The 23,736-nt window shown below is 37.1% G+C and overlaps 1 protein-coding gene and 1 long non-coding RNA gene across 4 annotated transcripts; both read right to left on the bottom strand.

Moving 5' to 3' along the window:
* Positions 1–1,150: 1,150 nt before the first annotated feature.
* LOC311086197 lies at positions 1,151–6,972 on the bottom strand. Of its 3 annotated transcripts, none has more exons than XR_014607022.1 (5): positions 6,074–6,972; positions 5,621–5,813; positions 5,139–5,214; positions 2,978–3,043; positions 1,151–1,922 (listed from the first exon to the last, which is right to left on the bottom strand). It is a non-coding gene; the product is annotated as an uncharacterized lncRNA (long non-coding RNA). The 3 variants fall into 3 exon arrangements; XR_014607024.1 differs by having other exon boundaries at positions 5,621–5,809; positions 6,074–6,422; XR_014607023.1 differs by having other exon boundaries at positions 5,621–6,422.
* Positions 6,973–10,857: 3,885 nt separating this feature from the next.
* Positions 10,858–23,648, bottom strand: prmt5 (protein arginine methyltransferase 5). Its single transcript, XM_084119643.1, has 16 exons — positions 23,492–23,648; positions 21,630–21,748; positions 19,246–19,331; positions 18,773–18,907; positions 17,620–17,732; positions 17,373–17,422; positions 17,111–17,274; positions 16,877–17,038; positions 16,692–16,769; positions 15,738–15,796; positions 14,380–14,502; positions 13,665–13,840; positions 13,379–13,582; positions 13,174–13,284; positions 12,704–12,768; positions 10,858–11,556 (listed from the first exon to the last, which is right to left on the bottom strand). Exons 1-16 carry the CDS (start codon positions 23,587–23,589, stop codon positions 11,404–11,406), a joined length of 1,896 nt encoding a protein of 631 aa, XP_083975769.1. The 5' UTR covers positions 23,590–23,648; the 3' UTR covers positions 10,858–11,403.
* Between the last annotated feature and the right edge of the window lie 88 nt (positions 23,649–23,736).

Raw genomic sequence — 23,736 nt, 5'->3', positions numbered from 1 at the left:
ACGAGGCTAATGAAATAAGCTGTATTGCCACTTACAGAAGCTCTGAACTGCAGGTGATTTTTATTATTATGATTATTATTATTCTTGAAGCACCTTCCCGAGTCCCTTTCCTCCATTATTTATTTTTGTCAGTGGTGTAGAGTAAATGTAATTAGTTATTGTACTTAAGTATCTTTTTGGCTACTTTGTAGTTTGACTGAGCATCAAAGATGTTAGCAACTTTTACTCTCTACATGACTACATTTTTGAATAAGTATATGTACTTTTACTCCTTTACTACATTTGTGATGAGTAATGCAATTACTTGTTACATTATGCATGGTACCTAGCTTTTTATGCAGCAGTTTATATCTGCTACAAAAGAAGCGATTTCGCCATCAACAGGGCATTGAAGATACTATATCTTGTGTGTTTCGCCCTTACTCACCCAAACATGTCAACAAGGCTACTTTACACGAATGTGAGTGCATTAGCAGGTAGTTGAGAATCGCACGTTTCATACATAAGATGCATGGAGATACATGGCTGCAGCCGGTGAAACCAGCACGTCCAGTGCAACTAGGCTTTGACTATTTCATTTTACTTAACATTGTTTTATTTATCCGTTACATCGAAGTGACCTTTTTGAAGGATATTGGTTTACGTATGCCCTTTTCGAGCATATGAAAAGGGCAACTTGAGATTAACTGAGACTTGAGTGTTTGCAGACATTTAAGAGGCTGTTGTATCGATTGCAATATTGAGGTGATGGAAAATAAACATGTGATTGCTCTCCTCACAAATCAAATGTTCCTTGTTTTCTGATTTGTTAAAATCAGATAATCTAAGGCACGGTTTCACAGACAGGGTTTAGATTAAGCCAGGATTAGGCCTTAGTTCAATTAGGACATTTAAGTAGCTTTTTTAAACATGCCTTAGAAAATACCACAGCCCCCTGTTAATGGGCAACACAGCAAAGTGACCCGACCAACTGTAACCCAAACACTTTCACAGCTTACATCTCAGATAACATGCATTAACCCAGCATTGAGGTAACTGGCAAAGACATGTTGGTGAGCTTGCATTCAAGTCTAATTTACATGCCATGTAGTGACCTAGTTTAGGTTTAAACCTGCTACCTAACACCATACTCCTACACTCTCAGAAAAAAAGGTACAATTTTGTACCAAAGAAGGTACAAACCCTTGTCACTGGGGCGGTACCTTTTACTGGTACAAAATTGTACCTTAATATAGAGGAACAAATTTGTTCCATTCCAGTTTGTACCTTAAAGGACATGATTTGTACCATGGGCAAACCAAAATGTACCTTTTGTTTTTAAAAACTTGTTGGTACAATATTGTACCTTTTATCAAAGGTACAAATTTGATCTCTTAAGGTACCGCCCCAGTGACAAGCCCCTTTGTACCTTAACTGTGTCAAATTTGTTCCTACGAGAAAGGCTATTTTTCTATTGAATAACAAGCACATTCAACAACTGAATCAAAAAGGCATCAATTTAATAATTTCTGTAAATACATATCAAATTCATATGAACATTTGAATACTTTCATTCCAACTTACAGTAAAGTATATCTTTGTGTAAATACATCAAAGATTTCACAATACAATAAAGACTTAGCAAAATTAACAGAATATCACTTCTTTAAAAAGATTTGAAAGAATTTAAAATGCAAAAATGTTACAGTACATAAAATATATTTTCTTATCTACAACAAAGCTAGACTTGTTTTTTTCCCCCCACTTTTCACACAATACCCTTGCATTTATTTAACTTTTTAAAACACCATCATCCAACCGAACTGCTCGGCAATTTCAGATCCCTCCATTTTTACACTGCTGAAGATTCTCCTCTCACTGAAGACACGTCCAGTCAAGACATTCCCAAGATCTGCACAGTGAGTTGAGATAGCCGGTTCTTCCTGAACATAATGAAGAATCAATATTAGTAAAGACAGATGTAAATTTATTAAATTTATACTTCCAATGACAAGCTCAAATTTCACTTCTAGACTTAAAGGGATAGTTCACCTAGAACTGAAAATTCTGTCATTTACTCGCCCTCAAGTTTTTCCAAATCTGTTAACTTGAACAAAAAAGATATTTTGAGAATCGAAAATTAAACAGTTGATGGGGCCCCATTAACTTCCATAGAATATTTTTCATACTATGGAAGTCAATGGGGCCCCATTGACTGTTTCATTTTTTGGGTGAACTACACATCCTTCAACATCTCGTTTGGCATCCATGTAATGTGCTTCTATAACGGATTTCAGCTTAGCCAACCTCAAATTAACAACCTCAAAAACCTCAACCTGAAAATTATTTTGTTAATTACTCACCCTCATGTCATTTCACACCTGTAAGACCTTTGTTCATCTTCGGAACACAAATGAAGATATTTTTAATGAAATTCTGAGAGCTTTCTGTCCTTCCATTGGGAGCAATGCAACTAACACATTCAAGGCCCAGAACGATAGGAAAGACATCATTGAAGTAATCCATGTGACTCCAGTGGTTTAACCAATTTTATGAAGCGATGCAGGTGCTTTGTTTTAGCAAAAAAACACAATTTAACACTTTATTTATTAGGGGGAGCACTACGACGCATGCGAATTGTGTTGACTCAAGACCGGGTGTTGTTCCATGAATGTGCTTTAGATTATATTATTTTGTAAATATAGAGGTAAATTATGCTTCTTTTTTTTTTTTTTTGGCAAAACAAAGCTTACATCGCTTCATAAAATTGAGGTTAAACCACTGGAGTCACTTGGATTAGTTTAATGGTGTCTTTACTACCTTTCTGGGGCTTGAATGTTTTAGTTGCGTAGGCTACCAATGGAGGAACAGAAAGCTCTTGGATTTCATCAAAAATATCTTCATTTGTGTTCCGAAGATAAACGATGGTCTTACAGGTTCGGAATGACATGAGGGTGTATAATTAATGACAGAATTAAAAAAAATTGCTGAACTATACCTTTAAGGAATCCTGGAAACACCTTAAATCAACCACAGCATGCATTCGGTCCATTTTCTGGAATAACTGAAATGCAGATAAGAAAACAATTTTCACACACAAAAAAACTTTCTGCATTTTTACATTTCCCACAAAGTTTTAAATGATTCACTTAAAGCTTCATATAAAATACCCAGAAAAGTAAAATGTTAAACTAATCCATTTGAATTGAGAAGTTTGGTAAAAAATGTCTGAAGAGACTACCGCTTAGTATAATAAACAGATTAAATTTAGGATTTTAATCACATTTAAACATTGAACAAACAGAAGCTCAACCGCACTTGCTTTGACAAGCGAGAACAAACCTCAGTGGTTCTTGCGGAAGCTCAAGCGTGCTGCAAAACACATGAGAATGAACATCATCGGTTTTCGCACGTTTAGCAAACATGATTGAGCTTCTGTTTACCGCAACTGATGTGTGAATTGATGTATATTTTTATGTGAATAAAAGCCTAAATTAAATCTGTTCATCATATAAAATGATTGTATCTCTACAGAAAAACTTGGACTAAACTGCTCAATTCAAATTATTTTACGATCTCTTTATTATGGTAGCATTCAGGTATCAAAAGACATTTTGAAATTTAATATGCAAAATGGCAATGTAATATATAAAATGGCAATGTTCTTATTTAAATTTACATTTTCCATACCATATGTGCAATGTTTGGGGCAAAGTGACAATTCAAATTCAATAATATAATTAAATTAGCCATCTCCTACACTTGTTTTAACATATACCGGTAATTTAAACATATTACAAAATGATTAGAGATGTTTAAAGGCACAATTCACCAAAAATTAAAAAAAACTCTGTCATTAATTATTCACTCTCATGTTGTTCCAAACCTGTAAGACTTTCGTTCATCTTTGGAACACAAATGAAGATCTTTTTAATGAAATCTGAGAGCTTTCTGTCCCCCCATTGACAGTCCATGCAACTAAAACTTTGATGCTTCAAAAAGTTCATAAAGAGATCGTAAGACCAATCCTTTTGAATCGAGCAGTTTACCGTAGTTCAAATTTTCATAAGACATGATCGCTTTATATGATAAACAGATTTCAGAAGCTCAACCGAACATGCTTGACACGTGAGAACAAACCTCTTTCTCAAACGTGCTGCGCAACACACGAGAATGAACCTCATTTGTTTTCGCATGTCAAGGGAACATGCTAGAGCTTCCTTTTACCGTATTATCTGATGTGAATTGATGAATAAAAGCCTAAATTCAACCTGTTCATCATACAGCACAAATTTTAGACTAAAACACTCAATTCATATGGATTAGTTTTACAATCACTTTAGGAACTTTTTAAAGCATCAAAGTGGTAGTTGCTTAGCTGTCTATGGGGGGTCAGAAAGCTCGTAATTGATGAAAGAATTTTAATTTTTGGGTGAACTAATTAACCCTTTAACATGTTCAACATAAAATTGTAGCAAAATGATAATTTAAATGCTATTTTCCTTAATTGCATTTACACTCACAGTTAAGACACTTATGATTGCATTTTTATTAAATACCCACGATGAACGTGGCAAAATTCAATCTGGATTTAAAAAAAGGATTCCAAGATGATCTTTGCATCAAGTGCCTTAACTTTGAGTGTAAAAGCAACTAGGAAAAATAACCTAAATTACAGTTTTGCTATAATATTTGCTTGAACATTTTAAACATCTAATTTCTGTAATACATTTCATTTTCTATTTTTGAACTTAAAAAAAATTCAATGTATGTTTTAATTTTATGTTAAAGCTAGTGTAGTAATGCAAATTATTATATTATTGATTTTGAATATTTTTTTGCTCCAGATGTTGCACATATCATATAGAAAATGTAAATATAAATACATTGCCATTTTACACATTACATTTCATATTGACATTTGGTACCGGTATGCTAACGTTACCATACTTTGTGAGTGTCAGAGTTTTAGGTGAATATACTTTCAGTTAAGTGACCGAAATCTTTCAGAGTTCATTTGAAGTGCAGTTGTGCTTTATCAAGATTGACATCACTCTGTCATTATGGCAAACATTTTGTCTTAGAAATATTCAACCTCATCAGAAAAAAGAATATCATAAGATTAAGAAACTCAAATAACACATTGTACTGATACTTGCCTCACAGCTGAGGACGCAGGAAGACTTTCAGATGACCAGCACTGACAGTTTACCATGCAGTTTACCCCATCATGATCTAAAAATCAAAGACACATTAGCTGAGTATATGACATGTAACTTTATATTACTTAGGACAGAATCCGGTAACGTTAATCGCATTCAAAAACAGAACGAGTGATCAACTATTTTATCTGCGCACTGTTCGTTGGCGCTCAATCACGTTGTTCCAAAACCGCATTGTGGACTAATGTAAAGTAGGCTACACCAGCAGGGCACCTCTGGTTGAGCATTCATTTACAACAATAATGTTTTAAATGTGAACTTACGACACAGAAACTCAATTGCTTTAAAAATTATGCAGACGGCTATCACTGACTGGATTCGTACAAATAAGCTATTTAACGTTACACTCGCTATTATCATGTTGAGTAGCTGTAACGTTTTATACATTTTATTTGGTTAAACATAAACATAAAACCCACCTTTGAATTTCCTCTTCTCTTCGTCTTATAATTCGAGTCCAGCCACTAAAGTACTTCTGACGAGGGCGGAGGCCATGGCTTGTGGTGGTGCTCCGTGCTCGTAATCTGCTTCCCGAAGTTCCCGCTCTCCGGTCTATTTGAAAATGCAGTAACGGCTGCAGCAACCTTGGGCAATCAGTTTCATGTCGCCTAGCTGCTAATAGCAAAGTTAACATTTAACAGTTAACGTTATGGTGGATAATGGAGAACAAACGCCATATATTGTACACGTGATGACTTAATAATAGTCAATAATTGCATTAAAAAAATTAAAAAGTGTAACGTTATAACTTACAAGTCAAATGGCTAAAAAGCATTTGGAGCAAAGCAACTCGCTAAAATAACGTTAAGTGGCTGAAACATTTATATTTTAGACTTGTGAACTAAATATATACATAAATTATAAGAACTCACCTTTAAATTTCGTCTTCTTCAAGTTTGATAAAATAATCTCGACCGCACTGCAGCCGTGTAGCTGCTTCCCGCTGTCAGTTCGGAAATTTCCGTGGCTGAAGCGATTTCGACCAATCAGTGTCTTGTTGCTATGCAAAATACTCAACACAGCAACCAATCATGAATGAAATAGTAATTTGGTCCATAACTGTACCCTTGATGTGAGAACAATTATGTACCTTCATTTCAATTGTACCTTAACAGGTACCAAACAGTATCATCAGTGGTCTTTCCTGTACCATTAAAGGTACTATTATTGAAAAGGTACAAAACTGTTCTTTGAGGAACATTATTTGTACCACCGTGTACCTTTTTTTCTGAGAGTGTACTGATAAATCTCTTCACCGCTGAAAAATCCTTGTTTTATAAACCTGCTTGAAATCCTGCATCATAAGCTCTGACAAGATGTAGTCAGTGTTCAAAAATTGTATTTTAATTTACATTTAGAATAAATATAATACGTGATCACAATATGTGATCATACAACCTGTATGCTCTTCTTGTGGAACACAAAAGAGGATTTTTTGGAAATACCATAAAATGAAAACAACATTGGACCCCCTTCACTTTCATTGTATGGACAAAAACAGTTAAACCAGTCTTCAAAATATCTTATATGTATTCAGAGGACACAAAATATGCTTATTATCTTCACATATTGTTCTACCAGATAAAGTGGAAGGAGAATAAAGAGAGGTAAAGTACAGCAGAAAAGACTTACCCACAATAATACCACACGCACTGAAGAGTCCGATCTCTTTCTTCAAGGCCACCGCTGGATCTCTGTCTGTGTCTGAGTCCGGCACTGATGAAGCCCTGCGTCGGGCGCCACTGCTGCTGCTCATTTTCACACAGACAGCAGCGACTTTGTGCTGTTATGAGTCTCTGTAACTTTATTCTCCTGCCCCAAACTTAATGTATTAATCTGATAAACCCACCTACAGTGCTCTGGTTTGGTCTAGTTTAGTAGATGAGTGTAACAGAGTAAATATTATGCAACTGTGAAGAGATTTTTTTTATTATTATTCTGTAAGGACCACCCATTGGCCCAACGACGGAATCCAACGGCCTGGCGAAGGTATAATGCGTGTATGTCTTTTCAGCGCTCCAGTGAAGTTCACTTAATTTATTGGAATTTAGTTTTAGTATTACTTTAGCTCTATGCGTAATCTAACTCCAATTTCAAATGATAATCAAATTTAGATCGTGTTTCTGATTAGAAAATAATCATAAATATTGATTATGAATTAATTTAGATCTTTGATTATTCTGGGCATCTCATAATTTCAAATATTCGTTCATTACAGACCTAGTGTCGCTTTGAGACGTCACGTCGCGAATGTGCGCTCACGATCACAAACTAGCCAGTCCTGAAATAGTCAGAGGGTGCAGTGCAAGTATTTTACCCTATGCAGCCGCTCACTGCAGACCCATAGGTGTAATTTTTTATAATATTTGCAGCGTACAACATGCTAAGTCAGGAGATAGTCAGAAATCAGAAGGTCTTCCTATGTGCCCCATGCTCCATTCATAGTGCCTTCAGTTTGATCTATCCTGGACAAAGATTTGCGGAAACACCAGACTACACATTAATCTACTAAAATTAATGATTTCTAAAACTTCAGAATAAATCAAGATGTAACATTTATTTGTCAGGTAAAAATGTATCATGCCAATTACAGAAGTAAATGATTAAAAAGCCAGTTCAGAAAAATACATGACATCATTTACTCAAAGATGATTCTACAAGTAAGCAATGTTTTCCTGACAGAGACACACAGTAATGTGTCAGGGCTTTCCAACAGGAAAATCTGACATACATTACTGTATGGGGGATGCCTGGTAAAGAGTCCACAAGTCTGCTCTGTCACCTCGCCTTAAGTACCAGACCAGAACAAAAGGGGTTATACAAATGTTGTTTAGAGTTGTTTGGGCCAATCCATGTACCCCAGGGGGGTAGCACCTGGTTTCAGGAGATATCGTAAAGAGATATCAGCCAGAGAGGAGAAACAGGATTCTCCTAAGTTCTCAATCTTTCTCATTAAACCAATGACTGCAATGAAATTAAGACCATTTTACCAATCGCACTGCGACACTTAAAATGATACCAAACATGGAAAGGAAAAACAACATATTCACAAGATACACCATATGTGTTATATAGACATTCTTAATGAACTTTCAGTGCCTTGAGGAGGGAGAGGGGGGATGAGTTGAAGTCAAACAAGGGGACAAGGAGATAAGTTTGGGCAGGACACGGTTCTGTGCTCTGTCTTTGCTATCTGCTGTCCAGGGTGCATTTTATGGCTTTATTGCAGGGTGCGTTTTGTTTTAGCAGGAAAATCAGTTCTTACATTCAGTAGCCCATTGGAATTACAATATCCATATTCTAATGGCCCAAACAAACAAATGAATCTGGGTCATAATCAGATAAACAAACAGGATTTGAATGTTTGACCTCTTGACCCATAATCACTGATATTATCAAGACAATAAAAGATTAAAACCTGTTGGTGAGGACAAAGTTATAAAAATAAAATGGAATTTTATTTTTCCCCCATAGGTACATTTTTTTTTATATATACTATTTGTAAGGCTTTGATACATTTTGATACATTCTATCTGACATAATTTGAGAAAAGAGTGTGTGTAGGGTTGTTTGGCATTTGGTGTATGAAGTAATAATTAGAATTAGATGATCTGAACATTGATCTGTAAATATACACAGACACACAAAACAGGGCAGCAACCACCAGAAATATTGAGGGCACAATTTGTTCAGCACTATAGTGCCAGAATTATATTTGCTAAGGGCCGTGTGACAAAATGAGCTCTCTGGCCAGAGAACAAACCTTCTCAGTCAGCCATGCAAACCAATATCTTTTCCCATAGTTACATTTTAATATATTTGTATAGTGCTTTTCACAACGCATACTCTTCCAAAGCCGATTTACAAGTGAAAATGTCTTGCAAACCACCCAGTTAGTTAGCCAAAGGCATCAGTGGCGGGAAAGAAACTCCCAAAGATGTTTAAGTAGCCGAAGAAGCAGCCAAGAATCATTTACGATAACCAGAACAATGATGCAATGGCTTGTAAAATTAAATTCCAAAGAAATTAGTGTTTCTGAATAGCTGAAAAAAAGGTAAAAGAATCCAAATGGATTCATAATTAAACTAGATATAGAGAATGTCTCCTGAAGTGTCTTTCAAAGTTGCTCACCAAGAAGTGATGGTTACAATCAATAGTGATTGAACAGCTGTTTGTGAATATTCCCTGTGATGCTAGCAAATAGGTTCAGATGTCTTGGCAGAAATCTCCGTTGTTCACAATCTGTGCTCTCTTAATGAGTGTACATGAGTAAACAAAACCAAACCATAGCTGATGGTTTCCCTTGTCTATAATTGTTTAGCTAAAATAATTACCTCTCTCAACCCTCTATGGTACGGTGTTGCCTCCAGGCAACATAGTCTATTTTAGCTTTTTTATAATAAAAACGTAATAAAATTGAATTGGTCAATGCTCTCTAAGGGGAGGGGAACTCAAATACTAACCAATGAAAATGCAAAAGAGTGGCCACATGACCCACAGGGGTCCATTTTGGTCCCTCTTTCAGCACACGTGCACATGGCTCCATATTTTCTCCACTGAAAAGGGCATTTTTCACTAATTTCTGTCCAGATAATCAGTTACAAAAAATCAGTCACCTTCATTGGTAAGTAAAGAAGTATTTTCAAAAACTTTACATTATATATCATAAAATATTTAATAGGAAATTACATAAAACTGCATGTTGCCTCGAGGCAACATTGTACCATAATGGAATCACATAAGGCCATACCAGGCATACTAGGTTTGAATACTTGAAAGTATATTTTACTTGTAAGGAAAGAAGTTTGAATTATCTAAATGTATTTGCATTTTTGCAAACTGAAAACTCAGCATGTTTCGACGGGACATTTGGCCACTATAATGGGAAATCGGACAAATAGTGGGTTCGTGGGACGGGGGCATGGCTTGTGAGTGGTCAGCAGGGGCCGACTGGTCATTTGGCCACTATAGTGGGTAATCGGACAAATAGTGGGTTTGTGGGACGGGGGCATGGCTTGGGACCGGTCAGGGGGGTCAACGGGACATTTGGCCACTATAGTGGGAAATCGGACAAATAGTGGGTTCGTGGGACTGGGGCGTGGCTTGTGAGTGGTCAGCAGGGGCCGACTGGTCATTTGGCCACTATAGTGGGTAATCGGACAAATAGTGGGTTCGTGGGACGGGGGCATGGCTTGGGACCGGTCAGGGGGGTCAACGGGACATTTGGCCACTATAATGGGCAATCGGACAAATAGTTGGTTCGTGGGACGGGGGCGTGGCTTGGGACCGGTCAGGGGGGTCAACGGGACATTTGGCCATTATAGTGGGTAATCAGACAAATAGTTGGTTCGTGGGACGGGGGCGTGGCTTGTAAGTGGTCAGCAGGGGTCGAGGGGACATTTGGCCACTATAGTGGGTAATCGGACAAATAGTGGGTCTGTGGGATGGGGGCGTGGCTTGTGATTGGTCAGCAAATTCATCTAACTTTATTTTCTCACTTTTTTTGGTGGGGAAAAGAAATACTCAAAAAATATAGAAGTGTAGGGGGGTGGAGAAAGAGTTTGTAACCATAACTCTACAAAAGCATACAAAAAGAACTCAACCAATGGCTTGAGTTTGAGGCGGGACAATCATAACAAAGAGAAAGATCACCACATCATTTTGTATAATTTTTATTTATTATTATTCATGTTGTAAGATGTTATCAGGGAAAAAAAACAAACAGTATAAAAGTATGGAACAGGTTTCCTAACATGGCCTGACTGGGGACATCATACTATGATTGTTCTAACCATGGGGCATTGGTGGGCAATAGGGAAATATGGCTGATGTCAAAATAGACAGCCTGACTCAAAAAATCAGCTCTAGAAAATAATAGTCTTCAAAAACTAACAGATGTTTTTGTTAATAAGTGCCAAATACTCTTAAATTCTGGTGTTTGAACTAAGAAAGAGCACCATGACAATCGCACTTTGCTTTAAAGGATACCTCGTAAGTGCAGTTTTAATTTCCATCATTATAAACATAATGATAAAGATACATCGCTGTCATGTAGAATGATCTCCGTGAGTGTAGTTGGGCCCTTGAAACAAGATATTTAAACCTGCCACTTGACTGAAAATCAAAAAGTTGATAAACAAAAAAAACTAACAATAAGTCAGTGTAACCCCATGTGCGAGTAGATGTCAGTGTGGGAGTCTTGCTACAGGCCGATGGTGTAAGAGCGCCCGGCGGGGTTGTGAATGGCGGAGCATGTAGGCTCGGTCACAGCCCATTCATACCAGACCTTCTTTCCATTGTTACACCTCCAGAACCTCACGCTCACATTATCACCGCAGGACAGCGGGATCGGCTGCTGCACGGGGAGAGAGAGGGAAAGAAATAGGTGTTAGGATTACATTCCCAACGTGACTGTACGCTTTAGCGCATTAACTGTGGAGTTGATAAACTGCCACGCTTTGACAGTGCTTTACTGGCTCCAAACCGAAAGTTCTAACTGTATTTATGTCTATGACGCACTTTCTTACCAAATGGTATTACAAGAAAATGCATACATTGTGTGATGGTTTAGATGGCAATGGAGGACCGAGATGAAACACAGCAGCATTAATAATACAGTATCAGTGTAACTGTACAGAAAGGGGCTGTTTACACCTGGCCACTTCATGCGTTTTCTCAGATCGGATAGCTATCTGATTTATCAAAACGATTCCATTTACAACTGGTCACATAAATGTGTTTTTGCAAAACGGATATAAATCCAATCTTCAATTCCCGCACTATATGCATATTTAATGGAGTGCACGTCACCGAAAGCAACAGATATGAGCTGCATTTTATTGATCATCAGCTAAAATTTCAAAATCAAAGACCGCAATAAGAGAGAGCGGCAACAGCCCTGTAAGATAATTTCGGTTCTTTACTTTTAATGAATATGATTGTGCGTTAAGCGTCTGCGACTTACTTTCACTTTGATTTGCGATAGTTTGCACGTTGGCTTGATAAATAGATGCTCATCTGCGGCAATGCGTGTTGCAGTAGTGTCGTCATATCTGGCTATAACACGACATATAGCCTATAACACGCTCTCACACGTTTATTTTTTAGCATCTTTGGGAGAAGTAAAATTTACATATGTGGTTTCAACAACCAGATGCATTTACACTCCAGTTTACAGTTCATCTGGAATGCGGCCCAGACCACCCTTTTAAGAGAAAGCATCCCAAAACGCATAGCGACGAATGGAAATGATGAATAGGCATGCTTTGATGAATAGAAAGTTCAAAAGCATAACCAGTGCATAACATTGTATTAACATAGTAAATGTCTTTACTGTCAGTTTAGATCATTTTAATACTTACTTGCTAAATAAAAGTATTAATTTCTTTCTACAAAAATCAGAACAGTAATGTATGCTTGCATTTCATTTTGTAAAAAAAAAACAACAAACAAACAAACAAACAAACAAACAAACAAAAAAAGGTCTAATGTCTTGCACTTACTTTCAAAGGGAACAGGATGGGGAACCAGGAGAACATCCCAGGAGAGTGTGTTTCAGGTTTTATACCTGCAAAGATGAAGAAAGAGATATTAAGATGTTGAAAGTACCACACTAACAGCACTTTTGTTCAGTAAATTTGACTTGATACAGACAATTTAAACACTTTATAGCTACAGTTTGATGCATTCTGTGTAGATTAATAACCATTTGGATGTAAATGTGATCCGCCCTCATGTAAATTAGATTTTGATGGCGATCAAGTTAATAAGGCAATGATTCTTAAATTACCCTCTCCCAATAACCATGCCAATTTGTGGCCATTAAAATACTCAATGTGGTAACCCAGAAGTTACCTTTTGTTTAAATATGAATATCATATCATGCAGCAAGTGTGAATGAACAACGCAAGCCTTACATTGTGAAATGGGCCTTTAAACTGACCCGGTGTGCACCACAAACCATGAGACTTACTGAGTGTGACATCTTTGTAGAGTGTGGCCTCGAAGTATCCAGCAAAGCCGTGAAGCACTGAATTACATCCCACGGAGAATCGTAGACATTGATACCGGTTATTATTCATATCTGTGCAGGGTATAAACCAAGAGTTAAAGGCTCAATAGAAAGTGTTAAAAAAAGAAACTAGAGGTTGGTCTTCGGTCTCTGCATGATCTCATACCTGTGGTGGGGTGTACGAAGGTGAAGCAAGGCTTGGGGTCTGCAAGTTGGTGGAAGTTGTGTAGTCTGACAACATACGGTGTCTCAAAATGACACTCTGGGTCTTTGTCCCGTTCCCGACAGCCTCTGACTTCATTATATAGTTTAGATGAGGACAACGGAGCCAGGAAAGACGTGTAGGAGCAGGGAATGCTTACGCCACCATCTAGGAGGAAAAAAAAGAAGCTGATCAAGAGATGTAAAATAGGGCGAATTAAAACAAAGACAAAATTGATATCATCCCAAACCTTTGAGGAAGTGCTGTGCTCCATCAAGGCACTCGGGTGAAAGCTCATTGTCCCCGAATGACCCTAAAAGCTCGCTCACAATGATATCTGCTTTCTCTGGAGCCGTCCATTCCCTCATGTCACATGACACAACAGTCACTTGATCACCCCACTCCTCAAATTTCCAGTTCTCCAGCCTGAGAAAGTGAAAGGGAAAACAAAGCTCTGCTGATTTCCATGGAAATTATTGCATTTGAAATCCCATTATTTTTTATCTTTGACTGCATACTGGGTTGAAGTTGAAGTGTCTAATTTCTGTGCAACTTCTACAATTTTTAAAAAAACAAACAAAAACCACACGTCACCTCAAACATCACATTTGCTTATTCTAAAAAGGTTAATGAATTCAAGAAATAGAAGTAATCTGAAAGTAAATAGTTTAAAAAATACATATAATTTGAGATCATGTGACACTGAAGACTGGAGTAATGGCAACTGAAAATGTAGCTTCACAGGAAAATAATAATTTTGAAATAATGTCAAAATAGAAAGCAGCTCTTTTAAATTGTAATCATACTTCACAATATTTCTGTTTTTATTGTATTTTTGATCAAATAAATACAGCCTTGGTGAGATTTCTTTCAAAAACATAAAAAAAATCTGTAATTCTAGTATTTTATTGTTCAAGGAAAGGGAGAAAGGAAGAAGCGTCACACTTCAGTGTTAAGTTACTTACGTGACTACAGCATTAGGGTTCTTCTCAACAGCATATACGCGCAACTTCCTCTTAGCCTGATTTGCAGCACGAAGTGAGGCGTTTACCAGTGGACCACGACCTGCACCTAGTACCATCAAAATCCTGAAAAGAAAACTCAGCATTGACATAGTCTGCCAAGCAAACATCATATCTCTGCAATTTTAGTTAATTAAGAACTGACAAAGGGGACACCTGGGGCCTCATTTATAACCGTTGCGTACACACAAAACAGGCCCTGAAAGAGGCGTACGCCACTTCCGATGCATAAGTTGTGATTTATAAAAACAAACTTGACGGGAAAATTTGCGCACCTGCACGCAAACTCTGACCCATGCGTACGAACATTTTGGAGACGGAGCAGTTTGGCGACACCGATGGTGAGCTGGAGTTAAATGACTTTTTGGTCACTTTTAGAATTTAGAATTAAAATTAAACATATACAGAAAGATAATACAAATATAATGTCACTCACCAAGCCTGTCACTTGAAGCAAATATCCATCCCTTCTTAAATGTCCGCGCCAGCGAGCGCGTTTGTCCGTTTAGTGAAACTGACGCAAATAACAGTTTAAATAAATAAAATAATTATTTAAACTATGTTTTACTTTTGATATAAACATTTAGATTAAATATGCCATTCAAATGAATGGAGTTAAACACTTAAACATGAAATCATTACTGAAAAGTTACAACATTTTTTATATTCAATCAATATAAATATTTGCTGTGGATGCGATGTTTTTGAACATTTTTCCAGTGGCGTGCTGTGTTTTAATGTTTTAACCACAGAGATAATTGCTTATCATGATAATACCAGATTGTCTGAGAAAATAGTTTCATGCAAATAATGCCCAAGGCCTATCTGTTTCCATTAAAAATATAAATCAATTAAAAATACAATTCGGCCAGTGGAAAAGATTGAGAAAAACTTTCTCTGAAATGTATTTTACACTATTTGATTTATGTATTCGAAAACAAGGCAAGGATAGGCAACTACTTGATTTTTATTAATGTAATGTGTCTTGTACCGTTAAACGTTATCACGTGGATGAATAATTATATGCAAATGATATGCAGATGAGGATCTGCATAGTAAAACTAGGCGTTGTAAGCTCCATATATGGTTATTTCGGGGAGGAGACGCATGTGCGCACAATCTTCCGCTGACTGGGATTATAAAGTGAATTCTGCGCTGGTTCTGGCGTACGAACGGTTTTATAAGTCTGAATATTTTTTTGCGTACGCCATTTTTGGCTTTCGGGCGCACGTACACTTTTAGTAAGGTTCTTACGCACAGTTTTATAAATGAGACCCCTGGTACTGTGTGAAGTCACTTACTGCACATTGGTTTCCATCTGCTCTTCAGGAACTCTGTCTAGCAGACATCTATATACAGCCTGTCGGAAAAGATAATTTACCACAATTAACAATAGTGGTAGTAACAACAGTTCACGCTACATTTTTGTTTTCTCAAGTGGTGCCTTTCCATCGCTACAACGAAGGGTGCTGGTTCACAACTGTTCACAAGTTTAAGGTCATTAAGGTCAAGTTTTTGTTTATGAAAGAAAAGGTCTTGCTCACCAAAACTGCATTTATTTGATCAAACATTATTACAATTTAAAATAACCTTTTTCTATTTTAATATATTATAAATTGTAATTTATTCCTGTGATTGCAAAACTGAATTTTCAGCTTCATTACTCCAGTCTTCAGTGTCACATGATCCTTCAGAAATCATTCTAATATGCTAATATGATTTGGAGCTCAAGAAACATTTCTTGTTATCAGTGTTAAAAACAGTTGTTAATTTTGTGGAAACTGAGATACATTTTTTTTCAGGATTCTTTGATGATTTTTTTTTAAAATAGAATTTCTTTGTTACAATGCAAAAGTCTTAACTGCCACTTTTAAAGATTTTATTGTGTCCTTGCTGAATAAAAGTTAGCTTCTAAAAAAAAAAAAAAAAGAAGAAGTATACTGCCCCCAAACATGTGAAACAGTAGTGTATGTAATTGCTAAGGTGCTCTGAATGTTTTTAACATTTCTATGTAGTTGCTCGGGTGTTTCCTTACAACCCCAAATAAAAATATTCCTCCTCAACACTATTATATTGTGATGATCATGTATGACTGAGTTCCCTCCTTCAATGCAAGTCCATGGGATTTTTTTTGCCCGTTTTATTGATAATTCAATATAAAATCTAATGATGCAACAAACAGCTCTAATGAAAATGACTAACTGGTGATCAACTGATAAGATTCTGCTTTATATTAGCAAGTCCTTTTAACTCACCTGTTGGTACTGAGAATATTTGATCGGATCCTTTTCAAAAACTTCATACGTCTGTGATTCCAAATTGTCCATTAAAGGCTGACAAAACAATTAGGCATCATATTAGTATAATCGAAACCAAAAGAATCAATATTGTGCTAAAAAAAAATGCACAAGGCAAAAGGTTCTCGCTTTGGCAGACGAACCTGCAGTGGTGACTGTAGGTAATCTTCATAGCCTTTGGCGAAGAGCTCGTAGGCATTAGGTGCTGGACGGTTTTGGTTGAGGTACTCTAGATACTGCAGATACGAGCGCAAGTCTTTCTCACTGTGGCGGTTCGCCCCTGTGAAAATAAACTGAGCCTCCAGCTGAGGAGACCTTAGATAGTTAGATAACCGCACTGAATCTAATGAATGTGACATAATATTGGTAACATTTACCTTGAAGAGGCGGAAAAGAACTCGCTGGTGGGCTTTTGAAAGGACTGGAAATCCTTTTTTATTGGTTAAAAATATGCTGGTGGGGAGAATGGCTGCTTTGATCGGCTCTCCAAGCCACTTGTCGACCACCGTGTCAGATGGCAGGTCTTCTCCGATCTCAATTGCTTCACACAGAAGAAAAAAAAACTGATTGTTTGCATTCACAGTTTAATTTTTAATAGACAATTATAAGCACTGGACATCTGAGCTTTTATGCTCTTACCGAGGCAAATCCTCTTGTTATAGTCACAGAGTGTTCTGAATGAGTGCCACCTGAAGAGGAAACGGGAAATGAAATGAACAGAGGCCGAAGATTGCTTTGTACTTCATGCAATCGAGTGATTTAATTACACAGCAGACCCAAATATAGACTAGGAGAGACTGCCACATCCTCGATGGGATGTTTCATTAGATAACTTATTTAATATCTACTTTTAATTGAACAAATGGCTTTGTTTTAGCTGTCTCACCATCCCCAGGTCTTCTCATCATTGCTGCCATCGTCTATTGGTTTAGACGGCTCGTTCTCAATGAGATCTTCACGCGTGTCCTCAGTAGCCAACAGTGGAACTCGTATCCAAAACTATGTAATTAAAAACAAACCAATTTATTGCTAATCAACTAAGAAAGCAGAATTACAAGCAATAAAAGAGCAACCAACTGAGAAAAACACAATGGATTTGTTTCTGCTTGCACACTGATGCATCACAAGAGGCTTAGCATTATAATTGAGTCGATACTGTGTCCTTATTGGAACAGAGGTTGTCTTCGTATTTTGAACAAATGTTTCTAATAACTTACTTTCTAATAAGTAAGCATGACAGGAAAATGTCTGTCCTGAATGTACATGAGGTGTGGAATTAATGGCATTTAGACTATCATTACAAATCATAACCAACTAATGCAGTCAATTAATTAAAAATGGTATGATATGCAGAATTAAATCACATATTAATATTTATAATCGATATGATCCTTCAAAAATCATTCTAATATGCTGATTTGACATTTCTTATTATTATCAATTTTGAAAACAGTTGTGCTGCTTTATAGTTTTATGGAAACAGTGATACACTTTTCAGGATTCTTCTATGAATAGGACGTTCAAATAAACAGCATTTATTTGAAACCGAATGCCTTAATTTTGTTGGTCTACACATGACGACAATTTCTGGCAATTACATAAAATCTTAATGTTTATTCAGTGTCCATGAGCACTGCGCTTAAAAGACAGTATTTCAAATTACAAACAGACGATTTTTGACTTATAAAAGCAATTATTTGGATTTAGACGGCACTTTAAGTTCTTAACATTTAATTTTTTTATACAATTAAGCACATGAATGTGTTAATCTGACAGCCTCTTTAAGAATTGCAAAAGGATCTTATCCCTTGACCTTTATGGATAATGCATATAGTATTATTTTAAATAACAGATGGGCAGCAAGCAAAAATGATAATTAGTCTATTCACACCACTAATTAAATTTCCATCAGTGAAAAAAAGGGAAGCAGCCAGAACGAAGATTGTGTGTAAATCATAGGCCAAGGGTGTATACATAAAAGAATAATGGTGTGTTTCGGAGCATATTTGTTTTCATTCTATGCTACAGACTGCCATTACCATGCAAGAGTGATGCCCTGTGTGGATGTGGTTGAGCAGGATTCGAGCCAGGTTGGCATAGTGCGGACCCCTTAGGGGGATCATGAAAGCTGGCAGCCCGAGATAAGCACAGAAATTGAGCTCCTGTACCACCGCCTGCAGCAAGGGCACAAAAGACATTAGAAGGAGAGATCACATCAAAATAATCAACAAATCTGCTTAGCTTCCTCTCTGTTGGGCAGATCTCCAATAAATGGTCCTCGTTTGCATCCGACTCTTGATTACATCTACAATAATACTGCAGTCTGTTTGAAGGAGCCCAATCGGGTCAAGATATTGTACACGTAATTTGTGACAACAGTAGGTTACAGCAAATTAATAACTGCCTAATGAATTCAGATTAGCTGAGGAATGTTTAAGTAAAAAAATGATAAGGACCTCAAACATATAGATAATTACAAAATAATAATAAACAGAAGACAGTGTGAACATACTGCTTCTGAATTCCTGCGCTCTGTGGTCAACTCTGAGTCTGTCTCAATCCAGGAGGACAGCTTTCCCACGATAAGTGTGTTCCAATCTAATGAAGAAAGAATGTTATTCTTATTATATTCTTAAGAATCTTATTATTACAAAGATTTAATCATAATGTCTAAGTGCATTTAACTCTATAAATGTAATTACACAGAGTATCATGGATAAATGGAGAACATGTTAGTTATTCAAGCTTTAATTTCTTAAAAAGGAACTTAATGAGAAACTGACATTAAAGGGGTCTTATCACACAATCTTTATTCCTATTATTTTGTCCCCTGAGGTTCGCTTAAAAGCTAGTTAAAAAATAGTCATGATTTAGGTTTCATGACTGTTTTCCAACCTCTTTTTGACCCTTAAAATTGAATAGATCACTTTTAAGTCTCTCTTTGAATGTGAAATGTGACTTCACCGCCAGGGCACAACACTAAGCCCAAAATTTTTACTTGTCCTGACAAAACGTTCACTGGCTCCACCACAAAAAATTAATACATAAATTAAAAAGGCCTAGTTATTGTCTTCATTGTTTTTGACCCATAGTCTTATAAGGTTGTGTGACACCAAAAACTACAAGCCTTAAAGCAACACTAAGGAACTTTTCCTCTTCGGTCGCCCTACAGGTTGGAAGCGGAATTGTTCATTACCGCTGTCGTAAATAATTTCGCCGCCCGCAGCTACTGTCGCACGCACGCTCGCTGTTTATCCAGCACCGGCTTTGGAACGAACGATGTCCACAGACAAGGTAGAGTATGTTGCATGATTTCATGAAAGTATGAACTATTGCGACATCAGAAACGAAGAAAAACGAAATAATGACTATTGTAACGCTTAACGTAAAGCAAGTCAAATTTGTAGTTTTCCTATGTCTCATTCGAACTACAGAAACGCGACCCGGTTTGGCAAACTTGCATGGTGTGCTTATAGCAGATATAGGGCTGCAAAGCGAATTCAGAAGTGCTTTTTACCCTGTTATGACTTGATGAACCACTGATACGATTTTGGAAACATTATTTTAAGGTAAAAAATGTTCCTTAGTGTTGCTTTAACTCATATAAATTTCAAATATTGTTAGACAAGTAAACTGTCAGTAATAAAATAAGGACAAATAATCAAATTACAAGCAATAGCACAAATACAATAGAACAAACATACAAATAAAATAAACACTGTTTTTCATGTTTTCAGTTGAGTCTAACAGTAATTTTCAGGTAGAGAAAAATAATCAAATGTAAAATAGCACAGAATAGTCTCCACTGTATACATTATATATAGATTAATTCTTATAAAAGTTATTCAGTTAACAGCAGCGAGTGATTTTTTTTTTTTTAAACAAAGACAACAGCAGGTTTATTGGGCTGCTGTCACTTTAAGAGCTGCATGGATCCAATATACTGTTACACATGTGTTTTATTTCTCAACTGTTTAGATTAATTTAAGATATAACAGACTCCTTTTACTAGGATACTCGCCGAGACCGGCAAGACGATGTGAAAGAGCTCAATTCGGCATTCGGACGCTGTCTGAGAAGTGGCTTTTTGGGCACGTGCTTCGGATGTGCGCGTACACAAAACTACTCGCACTATGGAATTGAGTTCTCTTTCGTGTCTTCTTGCACTTGAATATTTAAATTGGCAAGGCTTAAAAACACACGCAAATGATAAACTTTTGTGATGCAACACTGGCCCGATTGGGCAAGTGACACTTGACCGCATTTTACTCTTATCATTAATTCATCTGGTGTCAGAATTAATATCTATACAAGTTCCTCCAAATTATCTTAGTGTCACGGTGGCAAGTTTCGGAATACAGACTAGTCATCATCGATGTGTAAACGTGGGCGGCCACATGTGATTTCTTCTATCTGACATAAAAAAAATGCAGATGTTTTTGAGTTCTGAAAGTTACAATATGTTTTCATTGATTGATATCTATGATATACATAATTGATATATGTGTACTAGAGATGCGCGGATGGGCTATTATTTCATCCGCAACCGCATCACAAAACTCATCATCCGTCCGCCATCCATCCGCACCAACGTTTTTGACCAATTTTCAAAACCGCACCCGCCCGCCATCCGCTGATTGCTGTATACATAATATTTTTCATTTGATTGGTTCAACCGCCCGCCACCCGCCCGAATTGAATTAAAATATTATTTTTCGTCACGTCATCCGCCCGATCCGCGGCTGTAACCGCCAACCGCGCATCTCTAATGTGTACATGGATATCCATCTTTAATAGATCAAGAAAATTTCTAAGTTATGACATGACCACTTTAAGAAAGTTTCTAAAAAAATGCATGTAAATATTCACTCATGCAATAGTTTCTTTATATCTCACCTCTGCCACATAACAGCAGGTCAGAACGAGTTTGGGCTCCGGGTCGTGACTTAGCAGGGTCCAGTTCAAACTCCCGACGGAACCGCGGGTGGAACAACGGCATGCACAGGAAATCAAAGCTATAGGACAGAATGACATGTATTTAGACAAACAGGCACACAAAGAAAACAGATACTGGCTGCATTTTATGTTTAAAGTTAATGGCAAAAGTCTTCAATGGGGAGAGGTCTTCAAATATTGTTTTGGACTTTATGGATCTTTGCTTAGGAATAAATAAAGTATATATTTTTCAATTCAGAAACACCAAGTTTGTTTGGCATCACACACAAAAAAATAAAGTTTATAAATAGAGGGATAAATCATTGGTGTCATTCAGCTGTCAAGTGATCATCAGTCATTCCAACCTCTCCCCATCAGACTCACAAACTCATCAGTCGATGAGGTCAGACCTTTTAATATAATGCATGCATCTCTATTCACCTTTCCCCCCCCACAAAGCCATCTTATGGAATAATCCAGATATTAAAATTAGAAATGGATAAAAAAAATGTAGTAAGTGGTTAAATAATAATATGTTACATTTATATAGCGCATTTCTCAGCACTCAAAGCGCTTTACATAGAAGGGGGGGAATCTCCTCAACCACCACGGATGATGTCATAATGCGCCAGAACGCCCACCACACACCAGCTTACTGGTGGAGAGGAGACAGAGTGATGAAGCCAATCAGTGTATACGGGGATGATTAGGAGGCCATGATGGACAGAGGCCAACAAGCAAATTTGGCCAGGATGCCGGGGTTAAACTCCTACTCTTTTTACAAAGGACATCCTGGGATTTTTAATGACCACAGAGAGTCAGGACCCCAGAACGTCTCATCCGAAGGATGTTTTAATAAAACATAACTTTTGTTGCTGGTCTATTAGACCCTAATGGTGACATTGTCATATGAAAGTTTTATGAATATCTTCCAATATCCTGTCCCGTTTAAAGAATTTAATTCTGTGATAAATGCTATTCCAAGAGGCATAATGCTTTTGATGAAAGCCTCCCTTAACCCAGAGTAATGCTCTAATCTCACTTATGAACTAATCTGTTATATTTGTGAGGTGGTTCGCTTTTAAGTAAAGAATGTAGCATAATCATACATTTATTCTTTAACTTTCTCAGTCTCAAAACTCAATTACTCCAAGAGGAAACATTTTGGTGGGGTCTATAATAGATGACATTAAGTAGAGGAAAACTTGGTTATTATCATCCAAATATTGCATACCCAATAAAATTGTGCATTTTAAAATCCTGCATAAAATCTAGCCTTGCAATGCTCTCTTATCCAAATACTGCGATGTAACTGATATATGCACCTTTTGTAAAAATAAAAGTGAAGACATTTTTCATTTATTTTTTTCTTGTAATGTTTCATCACTTTTCTGGAATGATTTGAGTTTGTAGTGTTTACAATCACCTCCACTTTAAATAACAAATGAACTGAAGCAGCATTCAATAATACTTCTGCCACAATTATTGCGCTGGAAAACGAACATGTCACATCAACACGATTGAATAAGTCCATTCAAAAACATCTATTAAATAATAAGGCGAAATTATTTAATTTTTAATACTCATTCTAGAGATAACCATAAAGGTTTCAAAAGAAAGCCATACGTTACTGGCAAAAATGATGTGCAGACTCATGTGTGCAATATAAGCAGATCTGGAAGCCGCTAAGCTAGCAAATGCTCATGTGCATCACGTGCAGAGACCTAGCCGAGTGAACTTCAACTGAACACACTTCACTTCATATAGGTTCAATTCTGAAATATGTTTTCTTAGTTACTGCTCCGAAAGCTCCCCTTGCTTACCCTAATTTGGCGACCGCGGCGAGGGTATCCGCCACTTCGGGAACACAACTCAAATCTCTCCCGCAGGAGACCCTGCTACCTGCACTGCCGGACGCCATCGTTAGGAGACTGGATGGGAGGGAAAATTAAACTGATAGAGGACTATGGGGAAACTGAAGTCATGTTGGCTCAAAACAAGCGTGCCTGCAGTCTAACAACCATGCGGCGGTGGATCCAAAATGGTGATGGTCTGAATCGCAGTTTCT

Source organism: Abramis brama (assembly GCF_963993115.1).
Source record: "Abramis brama genome assembly, chromosome: 7".
In the NCBI taxonomy this organism is placed as follows: Eukaryota; Metazoa; Chordata; class Actinopteri; order Cypriniformes; family Leuciscidae; genus Abramis; species Abramis brama.
This window is presented reverse-complemented; position numbering and strand designations above follow the sequence as displayed.